The sequence below is a fragment of the Macrotis lagotis genome, chromosome 1 (genome assembly GCF_037893015.1).
Source record: "Macrotis lagotis isolate mMagLag1 chromosome 1, bilby.v1.9.chrom.fasta, whole genome shotgun sequence".
In the NCBI taxonomy this organism is placed as follows: Eukaryota; Metazoa; Chordata; class Mammalia; order Peramelemorphia; family Peramelidae; genus Macrotis; species Macrotis lagotis.
Genome location: NC_133658.1, coordinates 375,103,836 through 375,124,056, shown reverse-complemented (window position 1 = coordinate 375,124,056; position 20,221 = coordinate 375,103,836). Strand labels below are relative to the sequence as shown.

At 33.8% G+C, this 20,221-nt stretch overlaps 1 protein-coding gene across 4 annotated transcripts in view; it reads right to left on the bottom strand.

Annotated features, from left to right (window-relative positions):
* LOC141506039 (lymphocyte cytosolic protein 2-like) overlaps window positions 1-20,221 on the bottom strand; it is a 124,583-nt gene that overhangs the window by 52,750 nt on the left and 51,612 nt on the right. For 3 of the 4 annotated variants that reach the window (XR_012473756.1, XM_074212444.1, XM_074212446.1), the window contains exons 11-20: window positions 16,750-16,775; window positions 16,648-16,667; window positions 16,460-16,555; window positions 14,917-14,947; window positions 11,660-11,672; window positions 10,674-10,803; window positions 9,818-9,870; window positions 6,420-6,514; window positions 5,114-5,191; window positions 3,861-4,016 (exon numbers count right to left, since the gene is read on the bottom strand). Coding sequence is in view for 3 of the 4 variants with exons in the window: in XM_074212444.1 (XP_074068545.1) it covers window positions 3,861-4,016; window positions 5,114-5,191; window positions 6,420-6,514; window positions 9,818-9,870; window positions 10,674-10,803; window positions 11,660-11,672; window positions 14,917-14,947; window positions 16,460-16,555; window positions 16,648-16,667; window positions 16,750-16,775 (698 nt within the window). In the remaining variant the exon portion in view is untranslated. Of the gene's footprint in view, window positions 1-1,450; window positions 2,992-3,860; window positions 4,017-5,113; window positions 5,192-6,419; window positions 6,515-9,817; window positions 9,871-10,673; window positions 10,804-11,659; window positions 11,673-14,916; window positions 14,948-16,459; window positions 16,556-16,647; window positions 16,668-16,749; window positions 16,776-20,221 lie in introns of those variants that run through there. The other variant, XM_074212445.1, reaches the window with a different exon arrangement.

Genomic DNA, 20,221 nt, shown 5'->3' with positions numbered 1-20,221 from the left:
TTTTAAAACAAAATACACATGCTTGCAAAGAAAATAGGTTATATTGAAATACTTAGCAAACATATATTCTTTTAAAATTCACAGACCCCAGATTAAAAACTATTAAGCTGTAAATGTTTTTGTGTCCTATGACTATGAATAGAACATTTAGGTAAATAGTCTTACTTTTGACATGACTAGCCCACCATCTCTTTTTTCTGTTTCTATATTTCTTTGATGATGGCTTTTATTTATCTTTTTCCACAACATAAAAATTCCTTCATACCTTGGTGCCACCTAATCATTTTTCATGACCTCATTATTGTGCTTTGGTGACCTGCAACTTTAATTATTTGAAGACTTTGCTATCTTTGGTGTTAAAAAAGCAGAAAATAATTGTTTAATGGAAGGAAGTTGACATCATTAAAAACACTTTGAAACTTCCCAAAACAATCTAATCCTCTCCACTTCCTATTCAATTTTGGTTCATTTTATATCTTCAAAAGCTAAAACATAAAAGTATATATGTTTTATATACACATATGCATGTGTATTTACCAAAAGTATGTATATATAAAAATATGTTCATGTACATGTGTACACTGATAGAATAATCTACTTTAGACAATAGACCTTTATTACCTTACTCTTCCTATTATAGATTACCAGGATGAACTTGAGATATGAATATATCATTTAGAAGGATCTCCAGTATTCTGGGACTTGATATAACTTAACATATGTGATCTTACTATCTCTAGGGAATCCATCTTGAAACTGTACTCCACTCTAGACATTGGTCCACATATCTCCATGTTTTGTACTTTGATATGGAAAATCCTGGTCATCAAGCAAATTATCTCTTTTCTTAAAGGTGTGTTCTATGCTTTTAATATATTCAAAGAAGAAACTGTCAAAAAATATCTTTAAGGTTTCTATTTTCTTTATCAAATAAAATTCTTTTTAACAAATTATTCAAAAAAAATGGGATTTTGAATTCACTATACCTTTCAGTCAGTATATGACAGTAAAGAAGTGGTTTGCTTGAAAATGTTGCTTATGAAAGTCTGCCTATTTTCTTCTCATAACTTTGTTCAAATTCCCTTTATGTATATAGGTATTTATGTGTATGTATATATATATACATATATGTATATATGCATGTACATATATAATTCTCAAAGAGAATTTTTAGAAATGAGAAAGTAGACCTTTAGGTTGGTTTCATAGTACAATAGTTACAGACTTGGTGCAGGACAGAGTACTTAACTTCCCAAAGTTCCAGGCAACTCTTAAGACTATAAATTACAGTGGTGGCTAGGTGGCGCAGTGGATAGAGCACTGGCCCTGGAATCAGCACTGCCTGAGTTCAAATCCGGCCTCAGATGCTTAATAATTACCTAGCTATGTGGCCTTGGGCAAACCACTTTAATCCCATTGCCTTGCAAAAACTAAAAAAAAAAAAAAAAAAGACTATAAATTACAGAGCAGTGTCCCATCAGCATTGGTAGAACATCTATATGATTAGTTCCCTCAATAAAATTATAGTTCCATTGGGAAAAGAATAATACCAATAATGTAAGCAAGCTAAATTTCTAGAAAAGAATATGGCATATTACAGTTGGGAGGATTTCTTAGAGAAATTTCTAAAATATTTCAAAAGCTTTATAAGAAAGTATAGGCATAAAGGATGTTTTTATAGCTTTCATCCAGTTACAGTGGAAGCCCAGATCATAGAACTATAATAAAAAAGTGTTTTTAAACTTTCATAGTGATAATGTTTCTTTTTCTCTATAAAATATTTCATACTATTGATAGGCTAGGGTATATCCTTCCTTCTCTCACTCTCTTCCTCTTCCCCTTACTCTTAATATAGGCTAGTTCCTTTCTAAAAGCTGTGGAAACTCTCTCCAAGACTTGATTGGTCTAAAGGGCTGAGTCTCAAGCCACATGGCTATAGAAGCAGCTTCTTGTTGGCCTCAGGTCATGCACAATAAGGTTCATTAACTGTTGACTGATCTACAAGAGTCTAAACTATCTAAACTATCAGAGGAATAGTCTGAATCAGACTGTTCCCATTATGCACACCTTAAATGTTGAAAAGTCCTTTTTTTGACCAGACACCACCATGGAAGGGAATCCTTGATTCTCCATGAAGGATGTGCTTGCAAAAAGAATAATATACAACTTAGAATCTAGATCACCTAGTTTTATTTAGGTAAGCAAAATGTAATTAATGACTTTAGAATTTTTTCCTTGTTTTTAATCTTGAAAATTTCCTTAAAACCAAGAAAATAGTATTATGGACCAAGCAATAGATGTCATACAAAATCCACAATATAAATTAAAGAACAAATTCAGTCCAAGCACAGGGAGGGAAAGACACCTTTTTATCTTAACAACAACAAATGATCTGTGTTTTCAAGCTTTTGCAGTTATTGATACAAATAGATTTTAATTTCATATATTATTGCTACTTATTGACACAATTTTTTTCTATAATAGAAATCAATTAGTGACATGTAAATTTTTGACCTTTCAATGGAATTGTGTTAATTCCTGGAAGTTATGTGTAAAATACACATTAAGTAGGTATTCAAACAAATCTCTGTCTACTCTATATAAATTGAATTATTAGAGTTCACTAGAAGTGTGAACATTATCATTCATGCAATTTTACAGACATTGAAGAATAATAAATAACTGATAATCTCATCCTTCATACATTTCCTTTGAAAGACATCTTTAAGCAAAAGGAATGAAACCTCATTTTCCATAAAATACAGATTTTTCTGGTTAGTTTGAGGTCTCTGTCCAGAGTCTTGGTAGTAGCTCATCTTCCTGTGCTGACAGATGAGGAAGAGAGACTAATATTTACTTGATAGTTTCCTAAGGATACCCTGCAGCATGTATTAACATGCACTGGTTTCTAGAGTCTCGGTTTTTTCCATCAATAAGCAGAAGTGGCATTTTCCTGAAGTAATCAATGATATCTGGCACTGACAAAAAATCCTGAGGGTTTAGAAACAGAGAAACATGTTCAGGATTAGAATTAATAGCATGAATTGTGGCAAAATGTTTCCTTAGGCTCAATAATAGGCAATCTGTCACATTTGTGGTAATAGTACTAACAGTCGTTTAGCATTAAACTCTTAACAGACCATCTTGAATGAATTTTATTTTACCATCAATCTTCAACAAACCATTCATGATATAGGAAAAAAAATATTTTCTAACCCTAAATTGTTAGTTTCCTTAAATTTTGTGACCATTGCTCGTTGTAATACAGTTATTTATTTTTTCTCCCTCAATAATAATGTGGTTTAGGGTAAAGATGGATTGAATAGATATTAGGAATCCAGGTTTCTGAGTTTACTGGCCATTATCTGGACATATTTCCTAAAGCAAATTATTTAGTCTCTCTGACTTAGTTTTCCAATCTTAAGACTGGAGATATTAATAGTGGTCTTATCACCTCTCTAAATATAAAATTAGTGAGAATATATATGTCAAAGAGCTTCAAAACATAATGCTCTATAAATAGCATAAGGATCTACTATTACTATAATTAAATTAATTTGTAGTCCTAAAATAATTTTTTAAGATTAGCTTTTTTTTATTTCTGTCATGTAAGACTGGGCCTACCTTATACAGCTTCAATAGCTTGTTTTGATATAGGACTCTGTTATCATAAAGCATTTTCACATTATATTCTTTCATTTGATTCACACAACAACCCTATGTTAAAGATATGAAAGTGTTATTGTCTCCCTTTTTCAACTAAAAAAAGTGAGGCATAGAAGTCTGAGTGACATGACCAGTGTCACTGGTCTGAGAGAAGTCTGAGTAGAATTTTTTGAAAAAAAAAAGATGTTCATTACCTCTTTTCCTCGAAGTCCAGTTCCCAATAGGTAAACTTGACTTTCCTCATTGTAACGAATTTGAATGTTATACACTTTATTTTTGTATAACACCATGAGTACATATGGGTTAGTAACTGTTTTCTTAGAGCTGTCTCTCACCAGGAAAGTGCCATCCTAAAAGGAAATGTGAAAATAAATTTTTATTATGATGTTCGTAATAGGTGTCAGTATTTTTGTAGCATTGATGTCAGGGAACAAACATCTAGGATTCAACAGAAGCTGACAATAGAGATTTCACAAGGAAAATTCAGATTCCTGAACTTTAGGCAAAATCTCTACATTTTATGAGTTTCATTATTGGATTCATTAACAGTATAACACATATAGTACAAATATTTGCAGAGGGAATGGCAGGGACCTACTTTTAAAAATATTAAAGATTTAGCTGGGGGATGCCTGAATAGAGAGTCAAAAGGGACCAGGAAACTGATAATGATTTCAACCACTAGAAATCACCTGATCTGAATCAAACATTCTCATGCCATATTTGACTTTAAGTATTTTTTGTAGGTGGAAATCTATATCTGTACCCCAGTAGGATTTAAGGAGGATGGCATCTCACAAGGATCTTGTTCAGTTGCTTTGATTTGAAGAAAGGGCCTAGCCTAATTTATGGAAATGATTCAAGTATTTCATTCATTTAGCAAAAATTAAGTACTAACTAGTTTCAATGCACTATTCTAGGAGCTGACAGAATACTAATCAAAATCCAGATATATACATATTTTATGCATATTATATCATGGTTCTTATATCCAAGGAAATTAAAATCTCTTAAGGGAGCTTACAACTTAATAGTTAATAAAAAATGACACTCTATTCATCAGAGGGTTAAAAAATATGTGTAAGTTCAGGGATGTGGACCACAACTTTTTTTTCAATTATTCCATAAATCAAATGAAAGGAAATTTATTGTGAACAGATCTATAGTAAATGTCATATGTGAGAAGGGAATTGATACTATTTGGATTAGTCTATTTATTAGTCTATATATGTATGATTCTAGTTGATAGTCAAATATAAATAATCTGTTCCTTACATGGAAAATTAATTAGTCAGTAGTTTTGACTGAATTGATCTGGAATAGTAGGTAAACATTTGATTAGAATTATGTTTAATTATCTATTTATGAATATTTTTTCAAATTGTACCATGGCTAAAGGTAAATTCATTGCCCCCTCTCCCAACCCCATCTGATGTTAGCACCGTACCTTGTTTATTTTCCTAAGAGCAGCTTCTGCATCTGTTCGAGTAATGTATGATGCATACCATTCATTATTCAATGAGTTCTGAAAATTTTAAAAGAAAAATTTGCAGATGAATGAACTATACTAATAATGCTAATATAGCAGAGTAAAAAAATTATGAGTGTTTAAATGATAATTAAAAATTAAAATGTTTTGTTTACAAAATATGTAATTGTTTCATTTTTAGAAACAGGGTTGAAGCACTTTCCTAGGGACTGAGACAATACTAAGATACAAACATTTATGTATATCATGGTCCCCACAACAAAGGAAATTTTAGTCTCTTAAGGAAGTTTAGTTAATAAAATCATGACAGTCTATATTTATCAGAGTTTCAAGAATTTGAAATAAATTCAACAGAGTGTATTTCATTAGTTCTTTCACCATGACAGATATAAATATGAATTAGCATTCACTCTATAATGAACTTATTTGTTGTTGCTGTTGAGTCATTTTCAGTCATGTCTTTGTGATCCCTTTGGCATTTTCTTGGCAAAGATACTGAAGTAGTTTGTCACTTCCTTTTCCAGCTCATTTTACAGATGAGGAAACTAAGGAAACAGGGTTAAGGGACTAGTCAGTGTCTGAGTTTGGATTTTTGGATTTGAACTCAGATCTTCCTGACTCCATGTACAGTGTTCTATCAACTGTATCTGTCCAATATAGAACTTATAAGATCCAATTATAGATTGTATACAATTACACAAATAAAAGTGTGCCAGCAAATAAAATGATGTAACTAGGGTAAAAATTAAGGATTATGTCCAATACCACAAGTCTAAAAATGTTTAGAAATAGGTAATTGTTTTTTTTTTATGGTGGAGGTGAATGGGGGGCAGGTTAGGAGATTGTGTCAGAAGTTTTATATTTACCAAAATTTGAATGAAACTCAAAGGATTCAGATAGAGAAGAATTAATTTTTTCCCCTTCTATTTCTTAATTCCCTGGTTAATTTTTATTTTGTTCTAAAAATTCACCCACAAAGTAACTTTAAGACTGTAGAACAGTGGTGCCAAACTCAAATAGAAATGGGAGCTACTAAATTGTATGTAAGGATCCTTATGGGTTCACATTGATTTAGAAGACCACATACTAACATTATATTTTATTTTAATTTTATTCATATTGTTAAGTATCTTCCCATTTCATTTTATTCATCATTCTGATAGTGGATATTGTCATCTGTGTTGTAGAAAATTTAAATGCATTCAAAAGTAGTTTATGGTGACTCATTTTCTACACAGAATAACTTGAGGGTTATTCTACCTACCTCTTCATCCCCAAGAGATGGTGGTGGTTGCCTAATTGGAACAGGCAAAGGTCTGCCCTCAGCTGGACCTCTAGATGGACCTCTGTTGATAGCACCTTCAAAATTATAGATTAAAATTTATCAAGATTTATCAAATGTTATTAACTATAAGATTTTAAAAACTTTTGTTAGTCATATTTTGTTTTTCACAAATGCTATTTTAATTTTTCTAATGAATATTCCAGAAGTCAATGATAAAAAGATCTTCTATAATTTAGTAGTCAAAGTAGCTATTCAGATGACACAGAACAATTCTGTTTACCACAGAATAAATAAAATAAAATCTACAATGATTTTCAAGATATGTATTTTTTAAAGCTACTAATAATTTAAGTTACTTATCATTTTGATCACATGAAAATTACAAAGAACTATTGAGAGGACTGGTCTTTTATATAATACCTAGTATGCTATAAATTTTTAAATGCGACAGTAGTAGTAATGCAGAAATACTTATTAAAGTTATTTTTCATCATTTTGGCCAAATAAAAGTTCTTAACAAAGTAACATGGAATAATTGATTTTTATTCTGTCTTTTAGCAGCAAAGATACCATAGTATTCTCTATATTTATTATTTATATGGATTGGTAGGTAGAACATTGAATCTGGAGTCAGGAAAATGTGGTTTCAAATCCCACCTCAAACACTTATCTACTTGTGCAACCCTGAAAAAGTCAATTAACTTCTGAATAATAATAATAGAGCCTATTTCTCAAGGCAAGTTGAGAAGATAAAATGAGATGTTTTACATCTCCAAGTTTTGTAAACCTCCAAGGTACATATAAATGCTATCATCATCATCATCATCATCTTCACTGTCATTATTGTTACTATTATTATCAAACAGGTTTATAATGGTGTGTAACTTTTGAGAACAAAAGTAATAATATTTACCCTCCTTTAAAAATTTGTTGTGCAGATCAAGTGAGATGACACTAAGTCTTTTGGAATGTTTTATATTGAGGAAAATCCTTTATAAATTACCATGTGTCATACAAGTGTAAATTTTTTTGACTTTCCTGAATCTTATTTTTTTCATTCTAATCTTAAAAATACCAATCAAAATGAGCACTTCCATATGACATGGTATAACAGTGGTGCCAAACTCAAAGAGACATTTACAGGACATGTCAATCTCTATCATCGGGTCTTAGCTCTGTTATGTTCAGTTCATTTTTCTGTTCAAGTATATTATAAATTCAACTTGATAATTTCAAAGTTGTTCTGGTTGTCAGTGATTCCTTCTGTCCTTTCTATCCTGGTCTTTTCTGTTATTTCTACAACTCCTTTCCCCTTTTTCTTCTTTCTTTCTCCTCTTCCTTCTCCTCCTCCTCCTCCTCCTCCTCCTCCTCCTCCTCCTCCTCCTCCTCCTCCTCCTCCTCCTCCCCCCTCCCCCTCCTCCTCCTCCTCCTCCTCCTTGTTGTTCTTCTTCTTTTTCTTCCTTCTTTTGCTTTCCTTCCCTTCCCATTTCTTCCCTTCCCTTCTGGAACCTTTCCCCCCGCTTTCTCCAGTTTACCAGATGGTACTTTCCCATCTATAAACTCAGTATCCAGCATTGTGCTTTGCATGAGGCTATTTGGAACACATGTCCAAGTAAAGAGATAATTGTGAGAATTGTCTGTATGCAATGCGGGAGACCAATTCAATAATGATGTTAGTTTCCTCTTAATGCAGATATAATGGGAGAAGATAATGACATGGATTATTTCAATTTGGCAGATACATTTCAGAGAAACTCATTTTGTGATTTTGCTATTAATATTTACTATAAGGAAATCTCCCTCCTGTCTACTATCCAAACCCTACTCTTCCTTAAAGACGTTTAAGGACTATATTGACAGTTTTAGAATTGTACAGAACTTTAGAGATCAACTACTCTGATTCATTTTACAGTAGCAGAAACTAAGACCCAGAAACATTAAGTATCTTGCACAAGGTCACTCAGATAGTAACAAGAGTTCAGAACAGAAGAACCCAGATCTTCTGCCACTAGCCCTATATTTCTCCATTTCTTTTTCGGTTGCTAAAATACAGCCAGTATTACACAATCTAGTCATGCAATTCAATTATATTCAGAAAACATTGAATGACAGCAAAGTTATATACTCGGTCTTGTTTTTATGAAATACATTATTATTTCGAATTGTTTCCTAGTTATTTCACATGAATAAATATTTACTACCAACCAAATTATAATATTCTTGGAATTAACTTTTCTTAATAATTCAGTTTATAAAATGTGTATAGCTTATAAAATACAATTATAACAATAATTCATATTTAGAGGAAATTTTCTTATTATCTTCTAAAATAGGTAAAATAAATTTTATTCTCAGCTCAAGTTAAGTGATTTGCCCAAGGTCATATAGCTAGTGAGTATGAGAGCTTAGATAAGAACCCAGATCTCTGGAATACTGTTGAGTTCAATGCTCTTTTCTTTCTTTTTTTAAAATTTATTTTATTTTATATTATTACAATAATCTTGTTACAAGAGTAAACATAAACTCCCCTACTCCCCAAGAAGATAAAAAACCTCAAGAATAGTGAGAGAGAAAAAAAAAAATGTACTTCAGTCCATGATCAGATTCCAATGGTTTTTATCTCTGGGGTGAGTTGCCTTCCTTATCATAAGTCCACCAGAGAAGTTGCTTCAATATTTCTCCCACAGTTGCTATTATAAGCTGTATATACCTCTACTCTATTCTTCCCCATTCTCAGTTATGCTATTTTCTTTCTACTTTCATCCTGTCATAGATTTATCTTGGGCACTAGGGATCTAGTAACTTGTCTTGTCAGAGATAGGAACTGAATCCAAGTCATCCTGATTCCAAGGTCTTTTCTTTATGCAGTATAAGATGTTGGTGTAACCTGTAGCCATAGAATATTACATATCATATATAAACTTATATATTTACCTATATAGTATAGGTATATAGCATAGGTATATAGCACTGTATGCACTATCATACCACTTATATTCTCTCTTATTGTAGTGCTTTTGTTTTTTTACTTTTGACATGCAAGGCCAGATCTTTCTTCAAAGGTTATAACAAAATGCCCATTGACAGTCTAAACATTATATTAATACCAGGTCAGACATTTAGATTCACCAAATTTTGATTAAACCTAAATCTCTGTGGATTCATGGATATTTAAATCTCCTATCTGTTTGTAATATAATATTACTTCCACCTTCCCAGGAACCTTTTATTGAAGTCATTTTTTAAAAGAAGGCCTTCCTTTTCAACAAGCTTGAAAAACTGTACCATAGTTTTAAAAAAAAATCTGCTATAAGAGTAGAAGTATGCTAGATGTGGTAACAATTACAAACTATAAAGTTTCTAATTCACATACCTACCTTTTGATAAGTATGGTGGCAATGTTGTACTTGTTGCACTTGTTTGAAAATTACTGTGGAGACACAGGATTAGAGGTAAATAAAATGATGGGTGAGACTTACAGGGTGAAGGGAAGGGAAACAGTGAAAATTTTACTTAATTTATTTTTATTTAGCCTTAAATCCTAGGGAACACAGTAAAGAAAATTATTTGAAATTCTTATTTCAGGGTAGCCCATTCTGGGTCTTATAAATAATTATAATAAAAGCCTGACAAACTAATTACTGGATATAATCAGCTGCCTCCTGCTGGCATCCTATGACTTTGTCTCTGATTCTTATTTTTGTTTTTTAGTAACAAATAGAAAAGTACTGTTGCTATTCTGATCTTTGATCTGCTTAAACCATGATAAATTGGACAGCAACTGTTCCTGTCACATCACTTACTATCTATGGTACTTATTGTTTATCTACTTAATTTCATTTTCCCATTTCAAAATATAAGAGATCTCTCAGCTACAAGGCTATTAGGGTTTTGTGTGTGTGTGTGTGTTTCAAATGTTACTAAATTGTTTTTCTCTTTTTTAAAATTTAAATTCCTCCCTTCCTTTCCAGGTGTTCATTTTTTTTTTTTTGTTAAGGCAATGATAAAGGCTATCAGCAATGCCAAGTTGATAAGCAGAAACAGGATAACACCAGAACTAGTCTCCACAATGATCAGGGGTTGGTTTCACTGACCCCAACTTCGACCCGTTTCCCCTATTAACCCACCTGGCACAACCTCTTAGCCCAGAAAGCTGTGCCCCATTGTGTTCTAGAATGGCAACAGACATCATATTATCTCAAAACCTACAAATAAATGATGATGGAGACTAACCTTGCTGTCATTGGCCCAGGCATACTGTTAGATCCTGATGGAGGAAATTTGGATGGTGGCTTGTTAGATCTTGAAGGAAAAGTATTGGAAAAAGAGGGAATAGCCGGATGAGGGTGCAGCCTGTGGTGCACTATGGTAAACAGAAAAGAATGGTTAAAAAAAGATACAAATAAATGAATTCACCAGGGATACCTACATGCTCACTCATTAACACTTCTGTTTAGAATACTATAACTTAGACAGGTTTGATATAGAGAGAAATAATAACAATGGGAAACAGTGCTTCTGATCAGATTATAGTTCTAAAGATTTGGTCCATCCTCCCCAAAGGCATTTTTGTCTAGTGAGTGTTTGAGGCAAGATTTGAACTCTCGTTTTCCTAACATCAGGCCTGGCTATCTATCCATTGTGCCATCTAGATGATCCTTTAACTCATTAAGTTTGATGGAAATAATCATCTGTTTTCAGAAATAATTGATTTTTCAAAAATTTATATTTCTCTACTGATTCTATCTTGATTCTTTCCTTGTATGTTAGGATAAATGTAGATTTAAAAAAAAAACCAAATAACCAGTGCATTTGTTTTAAAAATTACATTGCAAAATTCAGAAATCTGGCAATAATATAAACTTAGCCATCTTTTTCTTGTTAACTTAAGGGAAACAGTATGGTATAATAAATAAATAAGTAGTCTTGGAATCAAGCAGGCCTGGGTTTACATGTTTTAGATATGTAACTATAGGTAAATCATTTAACTTCTGAGTCCCAGGCAACTCTTGAAGACTCTTAAATTTCTGATGAAGTCTGCATTGGTGGAGATATTTTCTACTTAAAAAATAAATAATTTTGTCTGATTTCATTTTACATCCATTTAACTATTTGACATGATATGGTAACCGTCAGACCTCTGCTTTGCCTATATGAAATAGCTTCATTTGAAGGACCATTTGGAAGAATGAAGGGAATTTGGGGTTTTCTTTACATACCATCATCTTCTTCCTGGATTGGGGAGGAAAAAGGATAAGATGTTATACTGTCAGTTGTATGATGTGCTATCTTTATGATATTCTATGAGGATAACCAGCCTTTTTAAAAAATCAGTATCACATTAATCCACTTAAAAGTATTATGAAGAATAGTAGGATTTTCTGTAAGTTTTAAAAAGTGGGATATCAGTATGTTTATTTTTGTAACATCTCATTCATTCTCTGGACTTCACTCTTGACTCCCTAGGCATCTTTCTTTAATAATGGCTAATAAGAACTACACGGCTATATCAGCTACTATATGTAAGCTTAACACTTTACAGATATTTTCTTATTTGATCCCCTCAACAATCCTTGGAGACAGATGTTCTAAGAAACCCCATTTTATAGTTGTGGCAACTGAGAAAAACAGAGATTAAGTGACTTGCTAGTGTCACACAGTAAATATTTAAGATTGTATTTAAATAAAGGTTCTTCCTGATTTCAGACCTTATGCTCTCTCTACTGTGCCACCTAGATGCCTATTATTATTAGTGATAGTAATAATAATAATAATGATCAGTAATAGTAGTATTATTTTTATGTGGAAAGCTTTTAATAAATATTGTTGTTGTTGTTGTTAATAGTAGCAGTAGTGCTAGGTAGTTCGGTGGATAGAAAGTTGGACCTGGAATCAGGAAGAATCTGAGCTCAAATCCAGTTTCAGATGCTTACTAGCTATGTGACCCCGGTTATGTCACTTCACTTAATAGCCATGTGTCTCAGCTTCCTCAGTCATAAAGTAGTGACTATTATAAAACCCATCTTCCAGGATGGTTGTCAGGATCAAATGGGATATTTATAAAGCACAATGACTGATACCTAATAAGTACTGAGTAGATGATTGCTTCCTTCCTTGTTTTATCTTTTACTTGTGCAAGGAGACTAAATTTAGTCTGAGAAAAAGCAGAGTCCAGAAAATAGGCAGTAACAGGGTGAAAAACATTTTTATAGTTTGCCTCAGCCACACTTCATGACAAATACAGCTCTGGATAGTTATGTAGTTCTTCTTTTTAATATTATATCGATCTTTAAAAACAATACATTAATGATCATGCATCATCTCATTTTCTACATATAGATAAGAACTAAGTTGATCTAGCCAACAGAAGTATCTCATGTCATCCTACATTATACTGAGCATTCAAGAAGAGAATTGTCTCAAACATTATCATTGAGCTGATTAGGGGAAGGATGAAGGAAATAAGCATTTTTTTTCAGTCCCTACTTGCTATGTACTGAGCAGCAAAATGGTGCTGGGGATAGAACACTGGGCATAGTCAGGAAGGCTCATCTTACTGATTTCAAATCCAGCCTCAATGACCCTAGGCAAGTCATTCATTGTAAAATGAGCTGGAGAAGGAAATGGCAAAACACCATAGTATCTTTGCCATAGAAAACCTAAATGGAGTCACCAAGAGTTTTACAGAACTGAAAAAAAAGACTCAATAACTACTATGTATTAGGCCAAATGCTTGACAAATACAATTTCATTGGATCCTCAAAACCACCCTAGGAAGTAGGTGCTATTATGATGTTGTTGAGAAATGTCAGGAAGGTTAAGTAACAGCAGCCAGAGGTTTAGTGACTTTCCCAAGGTCACACAACTAGGAAGAATCAGATCAAATTTGAATTCAGGTGATCCTAACTGAGACTCATAGAGATTGCACATTATAGAGCTCCCTAAATCATAATCTTCCTTTAATTACGCTACCACCCTACTTGAGAATACATAGCGACTTCATACTTTTACTTTAAACATTTTTGTCTGGACCCACAGTCTGTGCCTACCCTTATCTTATAAAGATTTATTAAGCTTTATCTCTCACAACCACTTCTCTCACTCCCATCCTCCCAAGCATGTTGCTCTTGTTTTAGCATCATGCTCATTCCTATTTTTGAACATGTTGCCCTTTCTGGTTGCTTTTACCCCTCAGTTTATCTAAATTCTTCCAAATCTTCAAGATTTCTGCCAGAGCCATAATTCATTAGGGAGAATGGAACTTTGTCTCAAAGCACCCAAATTTAGCATTATCCTAAGACCTGTTTTTTGTCCCCCTAACCATTCAATCTTTAGCAACAAAGGTGGTTTCCCATATCATGTTTTTATTCCCTCTGGCAACCTTACCTCTACCTTCCTTCCCACCTGTCTGAGGTTCAAAAATTCCAAATGACAACTCTGTCAGCACCTTTGTAAGATTCAAATGTTCCCTAAGGTCCCTTCTTTTTTTTTTTTTTGCAAGGCAAATGGGGTTAAGTGGCTTGCCCAGGGCCACGCAACTAGGTAATTATTAAGTGTCTGACACCAGATTTGACCCCAGGTACTCCTGACTTCAAGGCCAGTGCTTTATCCACTGTGCCACCTAGCTGCCCCCTAAGGTCCCTTTCTAGCTCTACCATGACATGATTCTAATTCAATAAAACTAAAGAGAAGTTTTGCTTAATAAACAGCTTTTTTGACCATTATTCCTTTTGGCAACTGAAGACAACTATTCAAGTATATATTGATCTCTAACTCCCAAAATACTTGTATCACAATTCAAAATGTAATTAAATTTGGTGATGTTCCTTAATTGTTTAAAATGCATCATTCTTGTCTCTTCAAATAGGTTGTCTACAATTTGATAGTTTTGTGGTTGTTAAGTCTTTTCAATTATGTTCAACTCTTTGTGACCCTAGATGGAGTTTTCTTGGTAAAGATTCTTGAATGGTTTGCCATTTCCTCCTTCAGCTCAATTTACAATGAGGGACCAAGGTAAAAAAAGGGTTAAATGATTTGTCCAGGGTGGCAGAGCTAGTTAATCTGAGGCCATATTTGAATTCATGAAGATGAGTCTTTATTTCAGGCCTGGTACTCTATCCACTCTGCAGCAACCTAGCTGCCCATCTGACATTAGAAATATTGACCTACTATATGACCCTTCCCACTATTCAGTATAAAGCACAGCTTGGAGACAAAGCAAGCATCAAATAAAACTTCATTGATTAATTAGATTATTCATTCTCTGGATGACCCATGGTAAAATCCTTATATTTGGCATATTGAGGGGTCAAGAGAGTAAAGCAAAAACCTTGAAAATTTGGCCTGGGATCACAGTAATTCTCCCAAACTGCTTCTGAGAGATTGCTTTTATGCTGTCTAGTATGGATTGATTGCCACCTCCAATGACTAAGGTTATTGGTTATCATATTGCAACAGCAGGTTGTTTATTACTTACATCACCTCTTCTGTCTGCTCCCCATCCATGCCTGAAAATGAATTAGGGAGAATAAAAAAATTAGTTTCTTTCCCCATGGAATTGGTCAGAATTTGAATGTTCAAGTTTCCATTTTTGCATATTTAAGTTTAAATCACCAAGAAGCTAGCCCATTTAAATTAGTTAAAATGTGAAACAAAACCACTGGGAGAAGAAATGCAGGAAGTTGGTATATAAAGAAAGTTGCAGAAATTAATTTCTCTGTCAATATAATGAGCAACAAGAAGAAATTCTCTTTAGAACTACCAATGGAAATAACAGTCAAAAAAACCTGTTTATTCAGCAAACCATAATTTTAGTTACTATTGAAAAGAAACATGTCATATTGGAACTAAAAAGGCTCTTTAGGGATCATGTAAAACCAACCAACTTAATTTACAGAGGAGAAAGAAACATAAGATGAGCTTCCCATGATCAAACACTTAATGGTGTTAGAGCTATAGCTGGAAGAATTCAGTTAACCTGACTTCTAGACTGGGTCACACAAATTACACAGAAATGATGTCCCTCAAAACAATTGGAAAGATTTTAAAAGTAACACCCTCCTTCCTTGACAACATTGTTAAATCCCAGACCATTTCCCTTACATTCTGAAGGGAATAAATTAGAAAAATGCCACTGCATGGAGAATTTTCCACATTCACTTAGCCTGGTTTCCCCAAAGCAATACTGCAGTGTTACAGATTTTGCATTAGATGCCTAAAATCCATTGCCAACATTTGAATTTGGTGGAGATTTCTTATCTGAGATAGTAAAAGAAACTTTGGACTAAATAACCAAAAACATGATGGGCCTCAACTCTGTCAAATTATTCTTCACATTTATACAAAGCGTTGTGACTTTGTTCAAGTTAACACCTTTTCAGTATCTTCATTTGTAAAATAAGGGGCCTGTATGAATTGGTCATTGAATACCCTTTTATCTCTGTGATTCTAAGGTCTGCACTCTCCTTTATCATTTCTACCCCTAAAAACATGAGCCAAAAACTTGTCTTCAACAAATGAGACACCTCTACAATAAATTCTAAGATACTGCAAGTGAGACAATCAGGAAAACTCCTATATAGAATTGGAGGAGTTACCTCTACCACCTTAAGAAGAGAAAATGGTGGTAGTACCCCCCATGAACTGTGGATAAGATGCTTTGTTAAAAATAGTCTGACAAAAATGTTGCTGTTGGGAATGCTATCTGTAAAATCACAGTAATTTTAAATACATTGATTAAGACTCCTTACCCATTTGTCGGGGATTTCTTTTTTACCTCTCTCTCTTTCTCTCCCCCCACCCCACTCTCTCTCTCTCCCTCCTTTTTCATCTACATTAAGTTACTTTATATTTGACATTTAGTCTTAACATTCCTCAGTTCCCAACCTCAAAACCATGTCATTTAATACATAATGGCTTCCATTATTTCTCTTTTCATGTCATTGGTTGTATTTCAGACATGTTTTTAAAAATCATCTTCAGTTATATGACTCTCAGGCTCCATTAGAGCATAAACTTACATTGGTACAGGAGGTTTCTTTGGCACAGTTCTCTCAGGTCTATCTGCAGGTGGCAAAGGAGGCTTTGGTATCTTAGGTAAGGGATCCCCAACAGGCCTGTCGGTATTTAGAGACCAGTTGTATTAAAGAAAATCAACTGAATAAGATCAGTTAGAGCTCTACATTATGTACCATTTTAATCTCCTCACCTCAAAGCAGGAGCCAAAGGCTGTAAAATACAATAAAAGATGTATCAGAATTATTGGTATGTTCCATTGGATGAATATATATTATGCTAAGGGATATCTTACCTTGTCAGGAAAAATTGGTTTTCTCCCTGTAAATTACAAATGAAAAAAATTTTAATGGATTGAATTTAATTCACAATTCTCTTAACTTTGAGAACTAGAAACAACCTGATGTATGGTCAAACATTTTCATTTAAATTCACAGTTACAAAAGTTTCAAGTATGAAAACTTTTTTTCAAATTTAGACTATTAAAGCAAGTAAGCCAAGTCCATCAAGACCATCTCATCCAACTTCTTCATTTTATGGGAATCCAGAGACAAGAATTTGATTTGACCAAGGACATAGTTTTATATGAATGCAATTATCTGATTTCTTTTTTTCTTTTTTAATCCCTAATTTATTGATTTGTGGTACTGAACTTGGAGTCTTAAAACCTAAATTTGAATCTTCCCTTTACTATTTGGGTGACTTTGGGCAAGTCACTTAGCTTATTCTAGGTCTCAGTTACCTCATCCATAATATGAAGAGGGTTGGAATAAATGACCTCTAATATCCTCCTCAGTTCTAGATCTAACTAGCCTTTTTTCTTTTTTTATGTGCATGTTTCTAATAAATCTATTCCTCTTTGTAGTTGTGAATACCTAGCCCAGTAAAAATGCTTCAGTAGCAGGCTCTTCAATATTCACAGGGTCAGAAAAATACTTCATTAAAATAGAATTCCAAACTTTCTAGTTCTCACTTAAAACATGAAATGAAGGCGTTTTTTTCTTTGCTGAAAATGAGAGCAACAAGCCAACAGAAACTGAAGAATTTTTTACCAGTTCTCCACCCCAATCCCAAACAAGCAAAAATTCTAGCAATTTTAACCTTAAAAAAACATAAAAACTACTATTTTCCCCCTTTCCCCTTCTGCCCCATTTCCTTGTCTTCAGCTTCTCCTAACTCCCCAGTCCCTCACAAAAGAAAACAGATTCAGAAAATTAGTTTGCTCCCCAAAGTTCTGACAAAGAAAGAGGTTTAATTTAAACCATGATAAAAGCAAGTGTTGATTTTCTCATTGAATAGAGGGTCTTAGAATGTCTTAGCTGGAAGGGCCCTTTGAGATAATCTAGGGTGAACCTTTGATTCCCTTTTATTCCACTAAAAGAAAATGAAGTCTAGATAAAGAGGTGAAGCAATTGTAAGCCCAGGGCCAAATAAATCAAAAATAGCCAAGTGAGGATTCAGGTCTATGTCCTCTGACTCACAGTCTAATGCTCCCTTGCCCCCTGGCTCATGAGGCAAGAGCAACTTTCACACTAAGTTATCCAATAGAATTTTTAATATGGCTTTTTTTCTTCTCATTTTCCTTGAGCAGTCCTTATTTCTGAACCCTTTGCATTGCTCAAATTTGGTTTTCTTTTAGAACAGGAAATTACTTCTTCATTACCTGCAGGTTCTCTACATCAATATATGGTTATAAGAATGATGGTTAGGATTAGCATATGAAAAACTATTCAATGAAATTTCTTTAACATTTTGCTTCAGCAGCCTTGCTCTAGTCTAATAACATCCCAGGGTTTCAGAGTCCTGGAAATGGGTCTTTCAAGACCTCAGGGTGATAAGCCATCAGCCCAAAGTTTCATTTCTGCAGCTTGATTTGTCTTATTGTTCTTTTTTCTTTCCATAAAAATCTGTTTTTTAATTTAATTGGATCTTATTGAGGATACCATACCAAGAATACCATAAAATAAACAAAACCCCCACATAGCCTGTACTAGCTGATTTGCCCATGTTCTCTGGGCAGTAGCTCATTTTTTAAGATGTTACATTTTGAAAGAAAATTTTGCATTCAGAACAATACATCAGGAAGATTATTCACGAAGCAATGTGAAGAACAAATTAGACAGGGCATCCACTAGAGGTAGAAAAGGAAGCTGGGAATTGGGACAAAATAGTCCATACAAGAGATGATGAGGGTCTGAACTAGGGTGGGGGTTACATGTGGTGAAGAGAAGAGGATATTTGCAAGGAAATATTATGGAGATGGAATGGGCAATAATTTGCAAGTAATTTAGGATAAGATATCTGGGTGGTGCAGGAAATGGAGTACTGGGTCTGGAAACTTATTTTCCTGAGTTCAAACGCAACTTCAGATACTTACTGTATGGCCTGAGCAAGATACTTCACTCAGTTTGTCTCAGTTTTCCTAATCTAAAAAAATGAGCTAGAGAAGGAAATGGCAAACTACTCAGTATCTTTGCCAAGAAAACCCCAAATGTGGGTCACAAAGAGTCAGAAAAAACTGAAATGATTAAACAACAAAAAATTGGATGATTGAGAAAATTATTTTACCATAAACAAAGAAAGATGAAGAGAAGGATCTTGAAACTTAATAAAATAGGGGAAAGCTAAGAAATTCAGTTTTGGACAAGTTTAGAGGAGTCGATGAGCCAGCCATCTAGAAGTGGAAGCAGTGCTTCTTGAACTGAATTAATAATAGGGAGGAGAGAACAAAAACTAGTGTTTGAGGGTTTTGCAAAGTCAAGGGGAAATTTCCCCCACCTTGGGTACATCTAAGCATTTTTTGGTAAGTTGATAAAGAGCTAACAATGAGGGGGGGATACTGAAGAGATAGCAGATGACTAGTGAAGCAGTATTAAAGAGGAGACAAGTGGGAATGGGAAACAAGAGCACAAGTAGAGGAATTAGCTTTAGTCCTGAGGATACTTACTTTCAATTTGAGGAAATGTGGAGGATGTATAAAGTCTTAAGTTTAGAGGAGTGAAGAAGGCTTAGTGGAATTTTGTCACATAGTAGGCAAGACCATCTGTGGACCATGGGGTGGAAGGGAAAGCAGAGTTGGGGGCTTGAGGAAAGAAGAGATGACACATAGCCAGTGGCATTTTTTCACTAGACAGAATAGAATCATGGAATGGTATCCCTGGAAGCAGCCTTAAAGGTAGCTTCGTTTTATTAAAGCTTTTCTCAATCATGTATTTCCAGTCACCTGTCCTATAATTTCACATGTATGGCCCTCAGGTTCCTCAAATTCAACATGCCTACAAACAAATGTATCATCTCAAAACTTCTCCCCATCCCAACCCTGTTTCTGTAGATAGTGTAGATACTGTTTCCAGTAATTTAGGATCCAATAAGTTGACCCATCTTGCTGATTCATTTTCTGCCATTTCTTTCATACATCCATTCCTCTCATCTCTCACTACAACCACCACTGTTCATTTGAATCCCATTCAACAAACTTTTTTTTAAATTGTATCAGACACTAGAGAAGAAAATACAAAAAATAAACTTACATTATATTGCTTTTGAAGAATTATTTTAGGAAGGGATTACTTTAGGAAGAGAAGTGGAGGAAGTACATTGTGAACACAGAAAATAAAATGCAAAATATATATCATTTACTTTCTGGATAGGGAGAACCCTATCAACTGGAAGGTTCTCTGAGATAGGTTCTCTGAGGAAATGACACTTAGACTGAGTTCTGAAAGAATATAGAACTTTTATGAAACAAAAGAATGGAGATAATTCTT